Source organism: Equus asinus, chromosome 21 (assembly GCF_041296235.1).
Source record: "Equus asinus isolate D_3611 breed Donkey chromosome 21, EquAss-T2T_v2, whole genome shotgun sequence".
NCBI classification, from domain to species: domain Eukaryota; kingdom Metazoa; phylum Chordata; class Mammalia; order Perissodactyla; family Equidae; genus Equus; species Equus asinus.
This window is the reverse complement of record NC_091810.1, coordinates 65,049,086-65,062,434: the sequence shown is the minus strand read 5'-3', so window position 1 is coordinate 65,062,434 and position 13,349 is coordinate 65,049,086. Positions and strand designations below refer to the sequence as shown.

Below are 13,349 nucleotides of genomic sequence, written 5' to 3'. Positions count from 1 at the left end.
TGGCTTTTCCTAGCCGTGTGCCCTTGGGCAAATCACTAGTGTCTTGGAATCTCAATTTCTTTATCTGTAAAATGGAGTTAATAATTCCTGCCCTCCTTACATCATGTGGTTTTCATAAGGAATAAATAAGATCATGTATGTGGGACTCTTTGTGAATTGGAAAATGCTATACCAACATTATTTTTAGGTCTGACTAGAGAGTTTACACTTCATCCAGAAGTAGAATTTCATGTATAGAATTGTTATTTTTCTGTAAAAGATATTTACTTAAAGGAATTGATTTGAAAACCTATAAAAGTTCTATGGCAAAACCATGACCTAGCTTTCTCTACTTAGAGAAAAATGTCCTGGGGAACATGGGTGTTCCCCACAAAACAAGGAAATACTTTTCATTGGAGCAGATGGCTGAGATGAAAAAAAGTAGAGTATAATAAAAGGTGCCTATAAAATCAGTCAAATAAAACATTAAGTGTTGAGAAAATAGCCCTATGTTTTAATTGTCTTTCCGGAGTTTGTTTTGTATGTCGAGGCGAAATGATAACGATAAATTTGAAAGGCAGCCTCTCTGAACGACTTCCTCTGGAATCCTAAAGAACTGGTAGCATTCTGATAGCCTTTAGGTGAGGAATGACTACACAGAGCAGATGGTTTAATGTTATTATGACTTGAGATAAGCCTTTACCATGGCAATTCCAAGCAAGAACCAGGGAGTCTATTGTTAACTTCAGGAAGGAGGCAACCCTTTGAAATGCCTGAAGGCATAGGTGGCACATGCTTTTCCAGTGATTCAGTGGGTTAATAATTAATAACCTCGTGAGACTTGTGCAAATGATTATGCAAGAGCACATATCACGCTGTGAATTCTTCACCCCCATACACTAGAGCGTTAAGTGTTTTGTTACCAAATATTCTTTGCTGTCATTCTTAGCAGTTAAGGTAAAGTTTCTGTGTTTATAAAACTGCTATGAACTGACAAAAGTCAGTTTGTCATTGACAAATATTTGGTTATATTTGGTAGATGGGAGGAGTTAGAAATGGGTGAAAACTCAAGGTTTCCCCAAATCCTTGCTACCAGGTAGCATTTCATTATGAAAGTGAGTCTGAGATTGAATTCTGCTGCATGTACAAATGTTTCTTAGCAAACCAGCATTGATCTCCACTGTAAAAAGGTGAAGACTCTCTTCTAGGTCCTTTCGCATATTCTGAAAGTATTTTGCAAAAAATGGTCACTCCAGGAAAATGTGACAATTTTCAGCAGTACTATTCAGTGAATCTGAAATCAGTGTCGGAATGTTCCAAAAGTGGCTGAACACAGGAGACTGAGTTAGGCTTAGGGCTCCACTCCTTTAAGCCAATCTACATATCTTGAGCACCAATCATTTCACCTCACTGATGAAAATTCTTTTCTGACCTCCATTATGTCAGCTAACAAACCCTCTGGAGTTGATAAAAGATAAAGATGCCTGAAGTAATGGCAGAAGCTGCCTACGGGTGTAGTCTTTTGATAAGAGCTTTCTAAATGCTACCATTACCCTCGAAATATTTATCTTCGACTAGAGAACACAATTTTTACCAGAAAATCTTAAATATTCATTGACTCTAATTAGCACACATGCATACTATGTGCTGTAGGATATGGATTACCATGGATTTGAAGTACAAATTAAGCCTAGCTCTTAAAATGGTTACTATCATCATTTTTCTGACATCAACTAAATAAATCTACTCTAAGATATATTTTTTTAAGTCAATGAACCCGTACTGTTAAGTGATTTTGTATTTTTGTGAAATGAACAATTAAAAGAGTTTGTTGTAAAGAAAGCAATAACTTCCGTTTGATTAGTTTCTAACTTTCAAGTCTCTTAGTATAATTTTGTTAGTATTACTTATTCAACTGAATGACTTTAGAGCTTGGAAAATAATGTCAAAACAAGAGTGAACTTGTCTAGCATTTCTAAGGAGGCAAATACTGAGTTAGACAAAAAAATTGAAAGCTGTTTTGTCGTAATTTTCCTTTTTAAAAAACTTAAGAATTAGAGATGAGCATTTTACCAGGATGAAATTGATTACTGGAACTGTCAAGAACATAAATCGTCTCTCAGGTGGTGAAATCTATCCTCGTTTATTTGTACCATTTTCACTTTGAGGAAGCATTTTTCAGCATCTTAAGAGGAAGTTTATGCTGATGTTTAAATTGCATGGCAAGTATTTCTGGCCTCATTTGGTAGTCCACTATCAAGGGTATGGTAGATTTTATTTCCTGCACTCACAATCTGCACAGTCTCAGTTCTTGAAAATTACAAATTGTGGAGTTTATTCATTGCATCATCCTCTCATTCACAGGTATTTACTGAGCAACAAACATGGATCAGGCACAGGAAACTAAGGTGTGAAAAATACAATCCTGCCTCAAGAATGTCCAGTGTAGTGGGAGAGAGTGAGAGGAAGCCAGTAATGGCAGCAGATGACAAAGTGGATTAGAACCTGGGTTTTGCTGCCAGTCTTGGTGGGCTGGAATTCTGGCTCTGTCATTACTTAACCTCTCTGTGGTTCAGTATCTCTACCTATAAAATGGATATGATAATACTACCCACTTCATAGGTTTGTTGTGAAGACTACAGGCGTTTATTCATATAACAAACTCAGAACCGTGTGTGGCTCATGTTAACAAATGTGCTGGACCACACATTTTGGCTACAGTTATTATTAAGTGCAGGGTGCTTTGGGAGCTGCCTAGTGCAAGAGCATCCTTCTGCCTCACCCCATGTCAGTTCAGACACCAATTCCTACCACACTGAGCTCTTTATTATTTTTCTTATCTATTGACTTCCCTCCATTCCCATGACCATGACTTTGGTTTTCTGACCAAATTTTTCTTGACCAGATTTTTATTTCATATTTGGTTGCCTGACATAGACTTACGACCTCAGAAGCATCTTTCAGACTTTCTAATCCCTAATTTGAAAATCTTACATGATTCTCTCTGATCATCTTGCTTCCCTGATCAAAATCTCCTTCAATGTCTTTCATCATCTTGAGTATGAAATACGAACTCTTCAGTTGGAAAGAAAAACAGAGCCTCTCAGATCTCAAGTTATCCTGGGCCACTCTTGGGTTTTGAAATTCCCTATTAATGTGTAAAAATGGATAATTGCTAAAATAAAATCTCAAAATTTTGGTACATTTACATGTTTGCAACATATAATAAACATATAAAATACAAACACATATGAATATGTATTTATTTATGAAAGCATATATATAAAAATATAATTATGTGATTCATAAGATAATTGGAGGAACAATACAGCTCTTAATTCATAATTAATGTGGTTCTGTATTTGGTACACAGATTGACAGCCATATGGTGACTGGAACATCTTCCTCCTTCCCATCATTAGGGGACTTCTCTGTATTAGTTAGAAATGATTTTGACTGGAACTAACAATTTATGCAATATTAGTTTATTATGTCTCATGATTCTGAATCTGGACCGGGATCACCTTGTTGATTCTATTCACTCTGGCATTTGCTAGGGCTGGAAAGTCCAAGGTGGCTTCTTCACTTACAGGTTCGGTGTGTCAGCTAGGAAGGCTGGAATAGCTGGTGGCCAGCTGGCTGTCTCTTTTTCCATGTAGCCTCTCATGTGTCTAGCTTGGGCTTCCTCACAGCATGGTGGTCTCAGGGTATTCAGACTTCTTCTCTGGTAACTGGTTTCTGAGAGAGGAATTCTCTCCTTGAGACTAGTCCTAGACCTGGCACTGTGCCACTTCTACCATCTTCAACTGGTGAAAGCAATACAAAGCTAGCGCAGATTCAAGGAGGGGGAAAATAGAAAATGGACTTCATCCCACCTCTTGATGTGAGGAGCAGCACGTGAGCACAGGGAGGGAAGGAAGGGATCACAGCATCTTTGAAGACTGTCGGCACGCTGCTCTCGGATAATGTCCACATGGAGGGAGTTGCTAGTATTGGTCCAGTAGTTCTATTCTGTGATACCTTTGGCCTGCATCTCATTGTCAACAGGTTATTTTTATTTATTTTTTTTGTGAGGAAGATTGGCCCTGAGCTAACATCTGATGCCAATCTTCCTCTTTTTTGCTTGAGGAAGGTTGTCGCTGGGCTAACATCTGTGCCAATCTTCTTCTACTCTATGTGGGATGGCGCCACAGCATGGCTTGATGACTGGTGCTAGGTCTGTGTCCAGGATCTGAACCTGTGAACCCAGGGCCACTGAAGCGGAGTGTGTGAACTTAAGCACTAGCCCATGGGGCTGGCCCCATGGAAGGTTATTTTACCACCTCTAGCTGTTTTATCCTCTCCTAATCATGTTCAAAGATGGGAAACAGGGCAGAGTAGCTCTCTTTGGGCACTTCCTTCTAACTAGGTAGAAATAAAGTCTTTCTCACAAGTCTCCATCAGATTTCTTCACATACTTCTTTGGCCAGAATTGGATCATATATCTTCCCTTAAACAGAGATGGGCCCTTTCCTTAAGATGTAGTTAAATCCACATCCCAAATAAAATTGGACTTCTGATAGCAGAGTGCAAGATGGAGAGTAGATTTTGTGTGAGCAAGCAATGACGTTAGCCTTATTCTCTAACTGTGTCTATAACCAAACTTGTATATTACACCAAAAATCTAAATTGGAGTCCTATTGCCTTCCACCCTCCAGCCGCCATAACATACCCCATGATAGTTTGGCCTATAAGAACCTTTTGCCTCTAGTGGGCACACAGTCACAAGGCAAAGAGCATGAATTCAGAGAGAAGTGCAGAATAGGGGCCAAAAATTCAGTCTAAAATCCCTTCAAATCTATCCTCAAGGCATTCTGAAATCTTTGCATTTCCTTACCCACTCCAAGCTCACACATCTTGTCTTTACACTGCTGATCTGTGTATTTGTAACATCCTTCCTGTGCCTTTACCTCTCCATCCTTCAGGACTCAGCTCAAAAGGCATTTCTTCCCCTGGGCCTTCTCTAACTCTCAGGCTGGATTAGTGGCCTCTAGTGTCTGCTCCTGAGGTACCTTGAGTTTAGCACCATTGTGACAATCATATTATCAGATTTGTTAATATTATTTGTTTACTTATCTATTTTCACTTTAGACCATACGGATAGCCTCAAACCCTTAGACTAAGTATAGGATTCCATTTTCTGAATATTTGGGTCTTAGTAGAGAATCAAATGCTGGTGCAATGAATAAATGGATCGATGTGGGTTGAAATTGGATTCTCAAGTCAAAGAGAAGCTTTTGGATAATTTTAAATGTGATTGTTATTCTTGTATTTTTGGAGGGGAACATTTTGGTAACAGTGGAGCACATAGTACAATAGGATGAGATGAGAGAGGCGAGAAGATGAAATTGATGTAATCGCACATGAAATAACCAGAGATAGAACTAAAATAATGTCAGTGGTGGGGATGAAAACAAAATGGATTCAAGAGATATTGAGATAGTAAATAGACCCCAAGGTCTCATTAGTTCTGGAATGTAAAATAAAGGCAAACTCTCAGCTGATTTTTATGTTTCTGGCTTCATTTATCCATTGGAGATAGAGCCTTTACCTGATATAGGGAACAGACCAAAGGAACATACATTTTGGGGTCCCACTTTAGAATAATTAGTGTGTGATACCAGTGGAACATCTATGAAGATAGTCGAGTAGGCAGTTGGAATAATTGTAACTTAGGTGAGAAATTAGAGCTTGATAATTAGATTTGGAAGTCATCCTGCATCAGTGAAGCCACAGAAACAGATGTGTTTCCCAGGAGAAGTTAGAGAAAGGGCAGAGGATGGAATTGGTAAACACTAGCGTTTGGCCAATGAGTGGAAAAAAACAAACCTGTAAATATGTTGAGAAGAAACAGCGGGACAGGCAGGCAGGAAATGGGGTGTGTTCGTTTGCTGGGGCTGCCATACCGATCTGGAGGGAGATGGGCCTCAGTTTAAACCTGGGTTCTGTCCCTTCTATGTACGTGATCTCGGCTGAAAACTTAATCTCTCCAATCCTCAAATCCTTCACCTGTAAAGTGAAGATTAGACTAGCACTGCAAGGAAGTGCTCCCAAATGGGAACAAGTGATTATCTTTGGGTGATAAGGTTAGGAATCCTTTTTATGTTCTGCCTTTGGCTTATCTGTATTTCAGACTTTTTTATACCTAAAAGTAATAGATTTTACTTTTAGGAAAATAAATATTCTCATTTTTCTCTCTATTGAAGACAAAAACATACATTCATTGAATACTGAAGGGCACGGAGCGGTGTTCAAAGTTAAAAAGGGAATAATGTGTTTTTTACAATTGGTGGGGTGGAATTCCAAAAAATAAATGAATAACTATAACGCACTCCATGTTAGAATAGGACAAACCTAAAAAAATAGGTTAAATAAACTAAATGCTCCTCGGGCGCTCCCTGGGATAGGAGAGATCTTACGAGGCTGGAGGAGTCACGGAATGTTTCCGGGAGGAGCTAGCATCACGGATGACCCTCACGGTCACTCTTGTCTCAGTGCATATTGGTTTGCTTCACAATACAAGGAAAACTAGTCAAGAGATAAGAGCTGAGAATGCAGAATGATTGCTCTGCGCGGAGAGGAATCTCCACGTCCACGGCCGTAGCTGCCAGAACCTCAACAGCTGCGTGTCACCATGTTCCGGGGAGTAGAAAGCTCTTACCTCATCACAGCTGGGAAATGCAGGGCTTAAATTAACCACATTTTGATTCAGTCCAATTGCTTTGTGTATGAGTTCAGGGTTTGTAAAACTGGAAAAATGAAGATATTCAAGCTGTTTCACTTTGGTTCAAGTTGTTTTTTGTTGTTTTTCAACTTGGTAAAGGCTTAAAAATTACCTTTCTAGTTTTTGAAGTCCTGAGTCAAGCTTTTATTTTTTGTTGCCGTCTGCAAATGGCTCAATTTTTACATATGTATATTCATGGCCCATGTGAAAACACAGAAAATTATATTAAGTCAATATACAGCTATGTGTGAAAACAATCAAGGCCATCAAACTTCTCTTTCAACGAGAATCCCAAAAGGAAGGGCAGATTGACAAATTTTTAATACTGTCAAATTGTAGCATGTGTGAGTTTACACGTCTATGATTTCATTGTGATGGTTTCTAAAAGATGAGTTTGCACTTGGTCATACTGAATTCGGACGCTCAATTTCACAGGAGGTTGAGGATTAAATCAGAAATGTCAAAGGCAAACAAAATTAAAACAACATTAGTGATATGTGATGACAAAGACCACCAGTTCAATATTCCACCATGGGATCAAATTCCTCAGACCTGGCCCCTGACAATGTAAAACATCTGTCTTTGCAATAAATATAGAAAAGAAAGCCTTTGGAGTCAATTGAGCATTTATTTGCCTCCGTGCGTTTTGGCGGGTAAGGAAGCGAATATATGCTGTTCAGAGGAACTTGGGCAAATTTAGAAAAAAAAAAGCCTCACTTCTCCATTTTTAAGAAAAAGAAGTAGTAGTGACATCACTCTCAACCAAAATTTAGACTGTTTACATCTCAATTTATTAGGTAATAGAATGTCTTCTTTAGAGTTATGAAATAACTAGGATGGTTAAGTACAATTTCCTTCTGAATCTTTATTATTTCATTTGTTCATTCACCCAACAAATAGTCATTAAACCCCTATTATGTGCTAGGTGCTGGAGGTTTACTATTGAGTGGAGGGAAAGACAATCCCTCCCCTCAGGAAGAAGGGACTTGAGTCGGAGAGAGGAATAGAAATTAAAGGACACAAATAATTATAAAACTACCGCTGTAGTCAGTGCTAAAAAAGAGGCATATGGTGCCAAGAGAATATATAATAAAAGACTTACTCAAGGAAGTTAGGGGAAGCTTGCCCATCAAGGAAGTTACGATTCACCCAAGGAAGACGGGGAGCTGGCTGGGTGCAGAGGAAAGAAAGGACAGAGGAAGGGAAGTGCACACTGGAGAAGGCTCTGAGTGGGAGGAACGCAGGGGCGTGTTCAAGGAATTTTGAGAAGGCTCTCAACAGGAGAGGAGGAGCCCAGTGGAAGCTTAGAAGAGAGGAGGTGGTTTGAAGGCATGTTAAAGGATCTGCTTCTACCCTCTGCCTCAGCAGCAGTTGGGAGCCATTGAATGATTTTAATCAGAGTGTTGGTATAATCAAGTTGGCATTATGAAAAATTGACTTTACTCTGATTTGAGAAATTGAGCGACAGGGCCCAGAATGGCCCTGACTGGGGATGAGTGGTTGGGAGACTCCTGCGCCAGGGATGGCAGTGGCGTGGGCTGGGTGGCTGTGGAGGAAATGGGGAGAAGTAGATTTTGAACTCAACTTTCCTCCATCGCTAAAGTGGCTCCAGCTTTGGCAAAGCTGCTGGTGGGCAAGAAGATGCCCAGCCCTCTGACTTCACTGCCCCTCCTACATCCTAAACCTAAGAGCTGGGAAGAGGCATTTTCCTAAACGGCACATTCAGAGGCAGCTTCAGTGCTGGGTGGAACAATGGTGACAAGAATTAAGGTTCCGGGATCAGGCAGATGAACTCTTAGATTGGCAGGGACGATTTCGGAAGTTGGGTTTCCAGGGAGGGCTATTTACCTTTATTTCCAGTAAACCTGGCCACCTGCCTCTGCAAACAATCTTTGTCTCATAAGACAAGGGAGTTCATTGTGGGAACTGCTGGAAGATCTCCTGACCAGAGGGCCATACAGGATCTAAGTCTTTCAGAGCTGGAAGTAGGATGAGCACATAATTCATTATCCAACCAAGACACATGGGAAAGGGAATGTTTCTTAGTTGGATAATGATTACTTTTGAAACAGACGTACACCAGTATTGTTTTGGGCCAACCTGGTCCCCCTAGAAAGAAGAGAAAGTTGAAAGTTGTTTAGTCCTTATCCCACTATTTCCCCTTTAGCAGAGGAGAGGCGAAGCTCTCTCTCTCTTCATGGGCACTAGTGGAAGGCAAACCTTGTTTTTTAGCTGACTCCCAGGCCACTTTTATTTTTACATTTTCTACCATAGTTGATACTCTCAGAAGATAAGATTTCCCACCACTATCACTTTGTGATTGCTGATCTCTTACAATTAGTCACTTCATCGCCCCCAAGAAGAGGCAGTTCAAAATGGGAGACACCACCCAAGAGCTCATCAGAAATGCTACGTCCCAGATGTACTGAATCAGAATCTGCATTTTAACAAGATTCTCAGGTGATCAATACGCACATGAAAGTTTAAGAAAAAACGCCTGGACTTCGACTGACATAAGAAAAACATCGTACACTGTGACGGTGTATGCATACATAACCGAAACAAAAGTTTGAAGCAATACTTACTCTTACTATTTTATTAGGCAAAAATGTGCTCACAACGCGTTAGATTTCAGCATACACTCATGGGGCGCGACTTGTAGTTTGAACATACAACCCTAAAGGAGCGAGGAACAATCCTGAGAAGGCTGGGGGGAGGAGGAAGATGCTTGGTGGGGGTGCCATGGAAAGGATATACACTTTCTCTGTTCAGTTACTTTCTGAAACGTGTGCACTTAGTCACTCCGGACTAAATACTTGGAGCGAGGAACTCCTGAGAGCGGTGAGGGGCAGCTGAGAGTTTGCCAAAGCCCTCGGAGGGGCTGGTCCAGGGGACATGATTGGCAGCTACGAGAGAGAGCGAGGGCTGGAAGCGAGGAGAGGGAGAAGGCTCTCCGGCGGCGAGAGGTCCTGCCCAGCTGTTGGCGAGGAGTTTCCTGTTTCCCCCGCAGCGCCCGGGTGAAGTTGAGTGAGTCACTCGCGCGCACCGACCGAAGACACCCCCACGCGCGCACACGCCCGGGGCAGGAGCCGGCCTCCTGCGCAGCTCCCCTCGGCCGCCGGGGGCCTCCCCGCGCCTCGCCGGCCTCCAGGCCCCCTCCTCGCTGGCGAGCCGGCGCCACATCTGGCCCGCACATCTGCCCGGCCGGCCCGGCGCGGGGTCCCGAGAGGGCGCGGCGCGGAGGCGCAGCCAGGGGTCGGGGAAGGCGCCGTCCGCTGCGCTCGGGGCTCGGTCTATGACGAGCGGCGGGGTCTGCCATGGGTCGGGGGCTGCTCAGGGGCCTGTGGCCGCTGCACATCGTCCTGTGGACGCGCATCGCCAGCACGATCCCACCGCAAGTTCAGAAGTCGGGTGAGTGGCCCCCAGCCGGGCTTGGCGGGGCGCCGGGGGTCTCCGGGCTCCGCGCCCCTTCGCTGCGCTTGACAGTCGGCCCCGCGAACGCAGCGCTGGGGCGGAAACGGGACAGTTTCCCCTCGGGGCACCCACGCAGCCCGACTCCCCTTGGCCGCAGGGATGTGTGAGTTTTTCTTTAAAAAGAGAAGGAAACTTTAAGGGGAAGGGGGCGCGGGGCACGTTTGGCCCCCTTTGTGCGGGCAGGAAAGGCGTTGTGTTGGCCGCGATCGAGGCGCGCCCCCACCCCCGGAAAGGGAAGTTTGAGAAGTTGGTTATCTGAAGGAGGCAGGGGAGCAGCGGCCCGGAGCGGCGGCCGCCCAGGCCGCCAGAGCAGCTGGCACACCTGGGGCCACCGCGGCCCGTGGCGATGCTGCGTGCCCACCCCGGTCTTGCCCAGCCGCCCCCTTACATGGCCAGTTACTCAATCCTCAGCCCCTGCGAAGGGCCACACATTCCCCCAGGCCGGCTTCTTGGCCCGGAGTTACTGTATAAAAGTTTCAAGAAAAGAAGCTATTTACAAAGCAAAGTTATCTGGCTGCACTGGCGGCTTGGCGTGGAGGGGTAGGGAGTGGGGTTGTCAGGTGGAAGGCGGAGAATTATTTGCTGAGTGCCTACTGGGTGCTAGGTGCTGCGTGCTGGAGATGTTGCCTGGAGCGAGACAACCCTGCCTTCCGGGAGCTGATGGTTCTATGCAATTTTCGTTTGGTGGAAACGGAAGGGTTAAAATCGTAAATCCGCTGCTCACCTGGTCTCTCTCTCGAGAGGTTTTTGAGGGGGGAAAAATGCAGGAATTGAGTTCTTAAGGATGTTATGGAAAGGATTGAACCCCTGAGACCTTAAAAGTTAGAATTTTGGCAGCTATGATCCACATAACCGAGTACCTGCAGCTGGGGTGTGGGTAACCGAATAGTTGGATCTTTCTGAGGCCTCAGTTGGCTCATCTGTAAAATGACCTGGTTAGATTTGCATAATATTACATTCCCTTCATCTTTATCATTTTATGTCCCTCTCTTCCCCCGTTGGTGACTTGGAGATGCCCTGTGTAGGTCTGGGATGAAATGTAGAGGATTTGACAGTCCACATCACGCTGAGACACACAATTTACTTACCAAGGGCCACAGGCTTTCCTTTAGGTTTGTCTAGAAGAAATATGCACGGTGTGCTAAGTGGTACATTTCGGAGTATTTGAAGTGGATTGAGAACTTTTAAAAATCATGTTTTATATTGAAGGTTGCATGGAGATGGGAATTTTTAATGGAATGAGGAAGGAGCACTATTGTAAACAAAAAAAAAAAATCCTAACACAAATTTGAATTCTAGTGTTTAATGAAATCCCAGCCTTTCCTTCTTGGATGTTTTCCTATATTGCAGTAATAGAATGTTCAAGTGACTCTGATTATACCCCACACTCTTAAAAACTGAGTTATATTTTGCTAATAAATATTTTAAACGGCATCCTCAATTTTCTGTGTATGTTAGAAATCATTAAAGCTTTTCTTTCAGATTACGAAAGAAGGAAATTAGCAGGCTCTGATTTTGTTAGGTTTTGTTTACAAGGATAAGATTTATGATTTGCAAATTCCAGACTCAATAGTTCATGAGTCAGTTTCATTTCATCTATATACACACTTATAAACAGTTAACTTAAAAGCTTAGTGGGTTTTTATTTAGGCTTTTAAACAGTTTTCCAAAACGCACAAATTTCATATTTTGTGGAATTAAAGTTTCAAAATGGTCGAACTAAGGAATCATTTGAAATTAAATTTTTGAAGATAATTGAAGGTCGAAGGGTATAATGAAGCTGAGAAACCTAATTCTGTGATTGCGTTTTAATTTTCCAGGTAAATAAATGGTTTCGGGATTTTTCTAACATAATTGGTACACTGTCAAAACATTTTTCAAAATATCTTAATGCATGATAAGATATGAGGAAATGAGACTATTTACAGCCTCCTATTAGGTCACCTAAAAAAATCCATCCTCTGTTGAGAAGATTGACAAGCAGGTAAAGGATTTCAGTATCAGAACAAACTTCACTAAGAAATATACTTAAAATTCTTTAAATTTTTGTTTTTGACTTAGTAGATTTCACTTTTTCTAAACGCTCAAAATTAAGTAATTATTCTTTTGGAGAAAACTTCAAATGTCTGAAAACTCTTCAGATACGAAAAATAGGACTTTTGCTTTTCAAATACCTGCCAAGAGATGCTTGTTGATGACTCACTGTTGGTAAAAGTGTCATACGGATAAACTTCTTTCCTAAAACCATGTTGATGATATGCTTATTTTCTCAGGGTCAGAGACTAGAAATCACTAGGCCCAGAGTTTGATCTTTGGTCTATTTGTTCTTGTTCCCAGAAAGCACATTTTCATCTCTAGGCCACTTCCTTTAATAACATCTTTTCTTTACCCATTTATGGTTTATACAAAATACTCATCACATTTTGGATTCATTGCCTTTTTTTCGAGGCAGCTCCCCATGGTGATGAGCCCTCCTTGTTGTCGGGGTAGTCATCGTAACTGCTACGTGGTTTCCATTTCAGTTACCAATCCTCAATTATCAACACAATGTTTAACATTTTTGTTTATTTTTTAACCCTAGTTTTCTAATGAAGAATGACACCTCCTTGGTGCCATCATGGGAAGTGGCCAGTACTCGTCTTCCTTCTCAACTACTCATAGAGTGTCTCCTTGTTCCAGGCAGGAGGGTCAGGCTTGGAGACACCATCCTGAATGAAGAAGACAGACATGGTCTTTGCCCTCCTTGAGTTTAACATACAGGAATGTGTTAAAGCTAAAGAGAAGGAAACGTATTTTAACCCTGTGTACTCGGAAGCTTTATTGAATGCCCGTGGTTTATTTCTAGACTCCTTTTTCAAAAGCTCATTTTGTTATTCATTGCACTAGGAGGCGGTGTGTGGTTGGTCTTTCCTTCTCAGTCCCTCTCAACATACTTTTTTCAGTAATCTGTTCTTTTCTATACCTGCCTTGTTACAGGCCCCCAGTGGGGCCACCTCAACTATCCATTTTGTAGCCAGCGTTATGGACCCAAGGTGCCTATCCAGTCTTTCCTTTGAGGATAGGCTTGGAGATAGAAGAGGGCAGGGTACAAGCTTTGGAATCAGGCCATCCTGGGTTCCAAACCCACTTCCTA

At 42.3% G+C, this 13,349-nt stretch overlaps 1 protein-coding gene and 1 long non-coding RNA gene across 7 annotated transcripts in view; one reads left to right on the top strand and one right to left on the bottom strand.

Moving 5' to 3' along the window:
- Positions 1 to 7,915, bottom strand: part of LOC139041419 (uncharacterized) — a 42,996-nt gene extending 35,081 nt beyond the window's left edge. The window contains exon 1 of the long non-coding RNA XR_011496512.1: positions 7,845 to 7,915. This is a non-coding gene — a long non-coding RNA (uncharacterized lncRNA). The remainder of the gene's footprint in view (positions 1 to 7,844) is intronic.
- A 1,638-nt stretch (positions 7,916 to 9,553) lies between these two features.
- TGFBR2 (transforming growth factor beta receptor 2) overlaps positions 9,554 to 13,349 on the top strand; it is a 109,404-nt gene continuing 105,608 nt past the window's right edge. Inside the window, exon 1 of one of the 6 annotated variants that reach the window (XM_070492607.1) lies at positions 9,554 to 9,769. Coding sequence is in view for 3 of the 6 variants with exons in the window: in XM_044754087.2 (XP_044610022.1) it covers positions 10,038 to 10,153 (116 nt within the window). In the remaining 3 variants the exon portion in view is untranslated. Of the gene's footprint in view, positions 10,154 to 13,349 lie in introns of all 6 variants that reach the window. The other 5 variants (XM_044754085.2, XM_070492606.1, XM_044754088.2 and 2 more) reach the window with 5 other exon arrangements.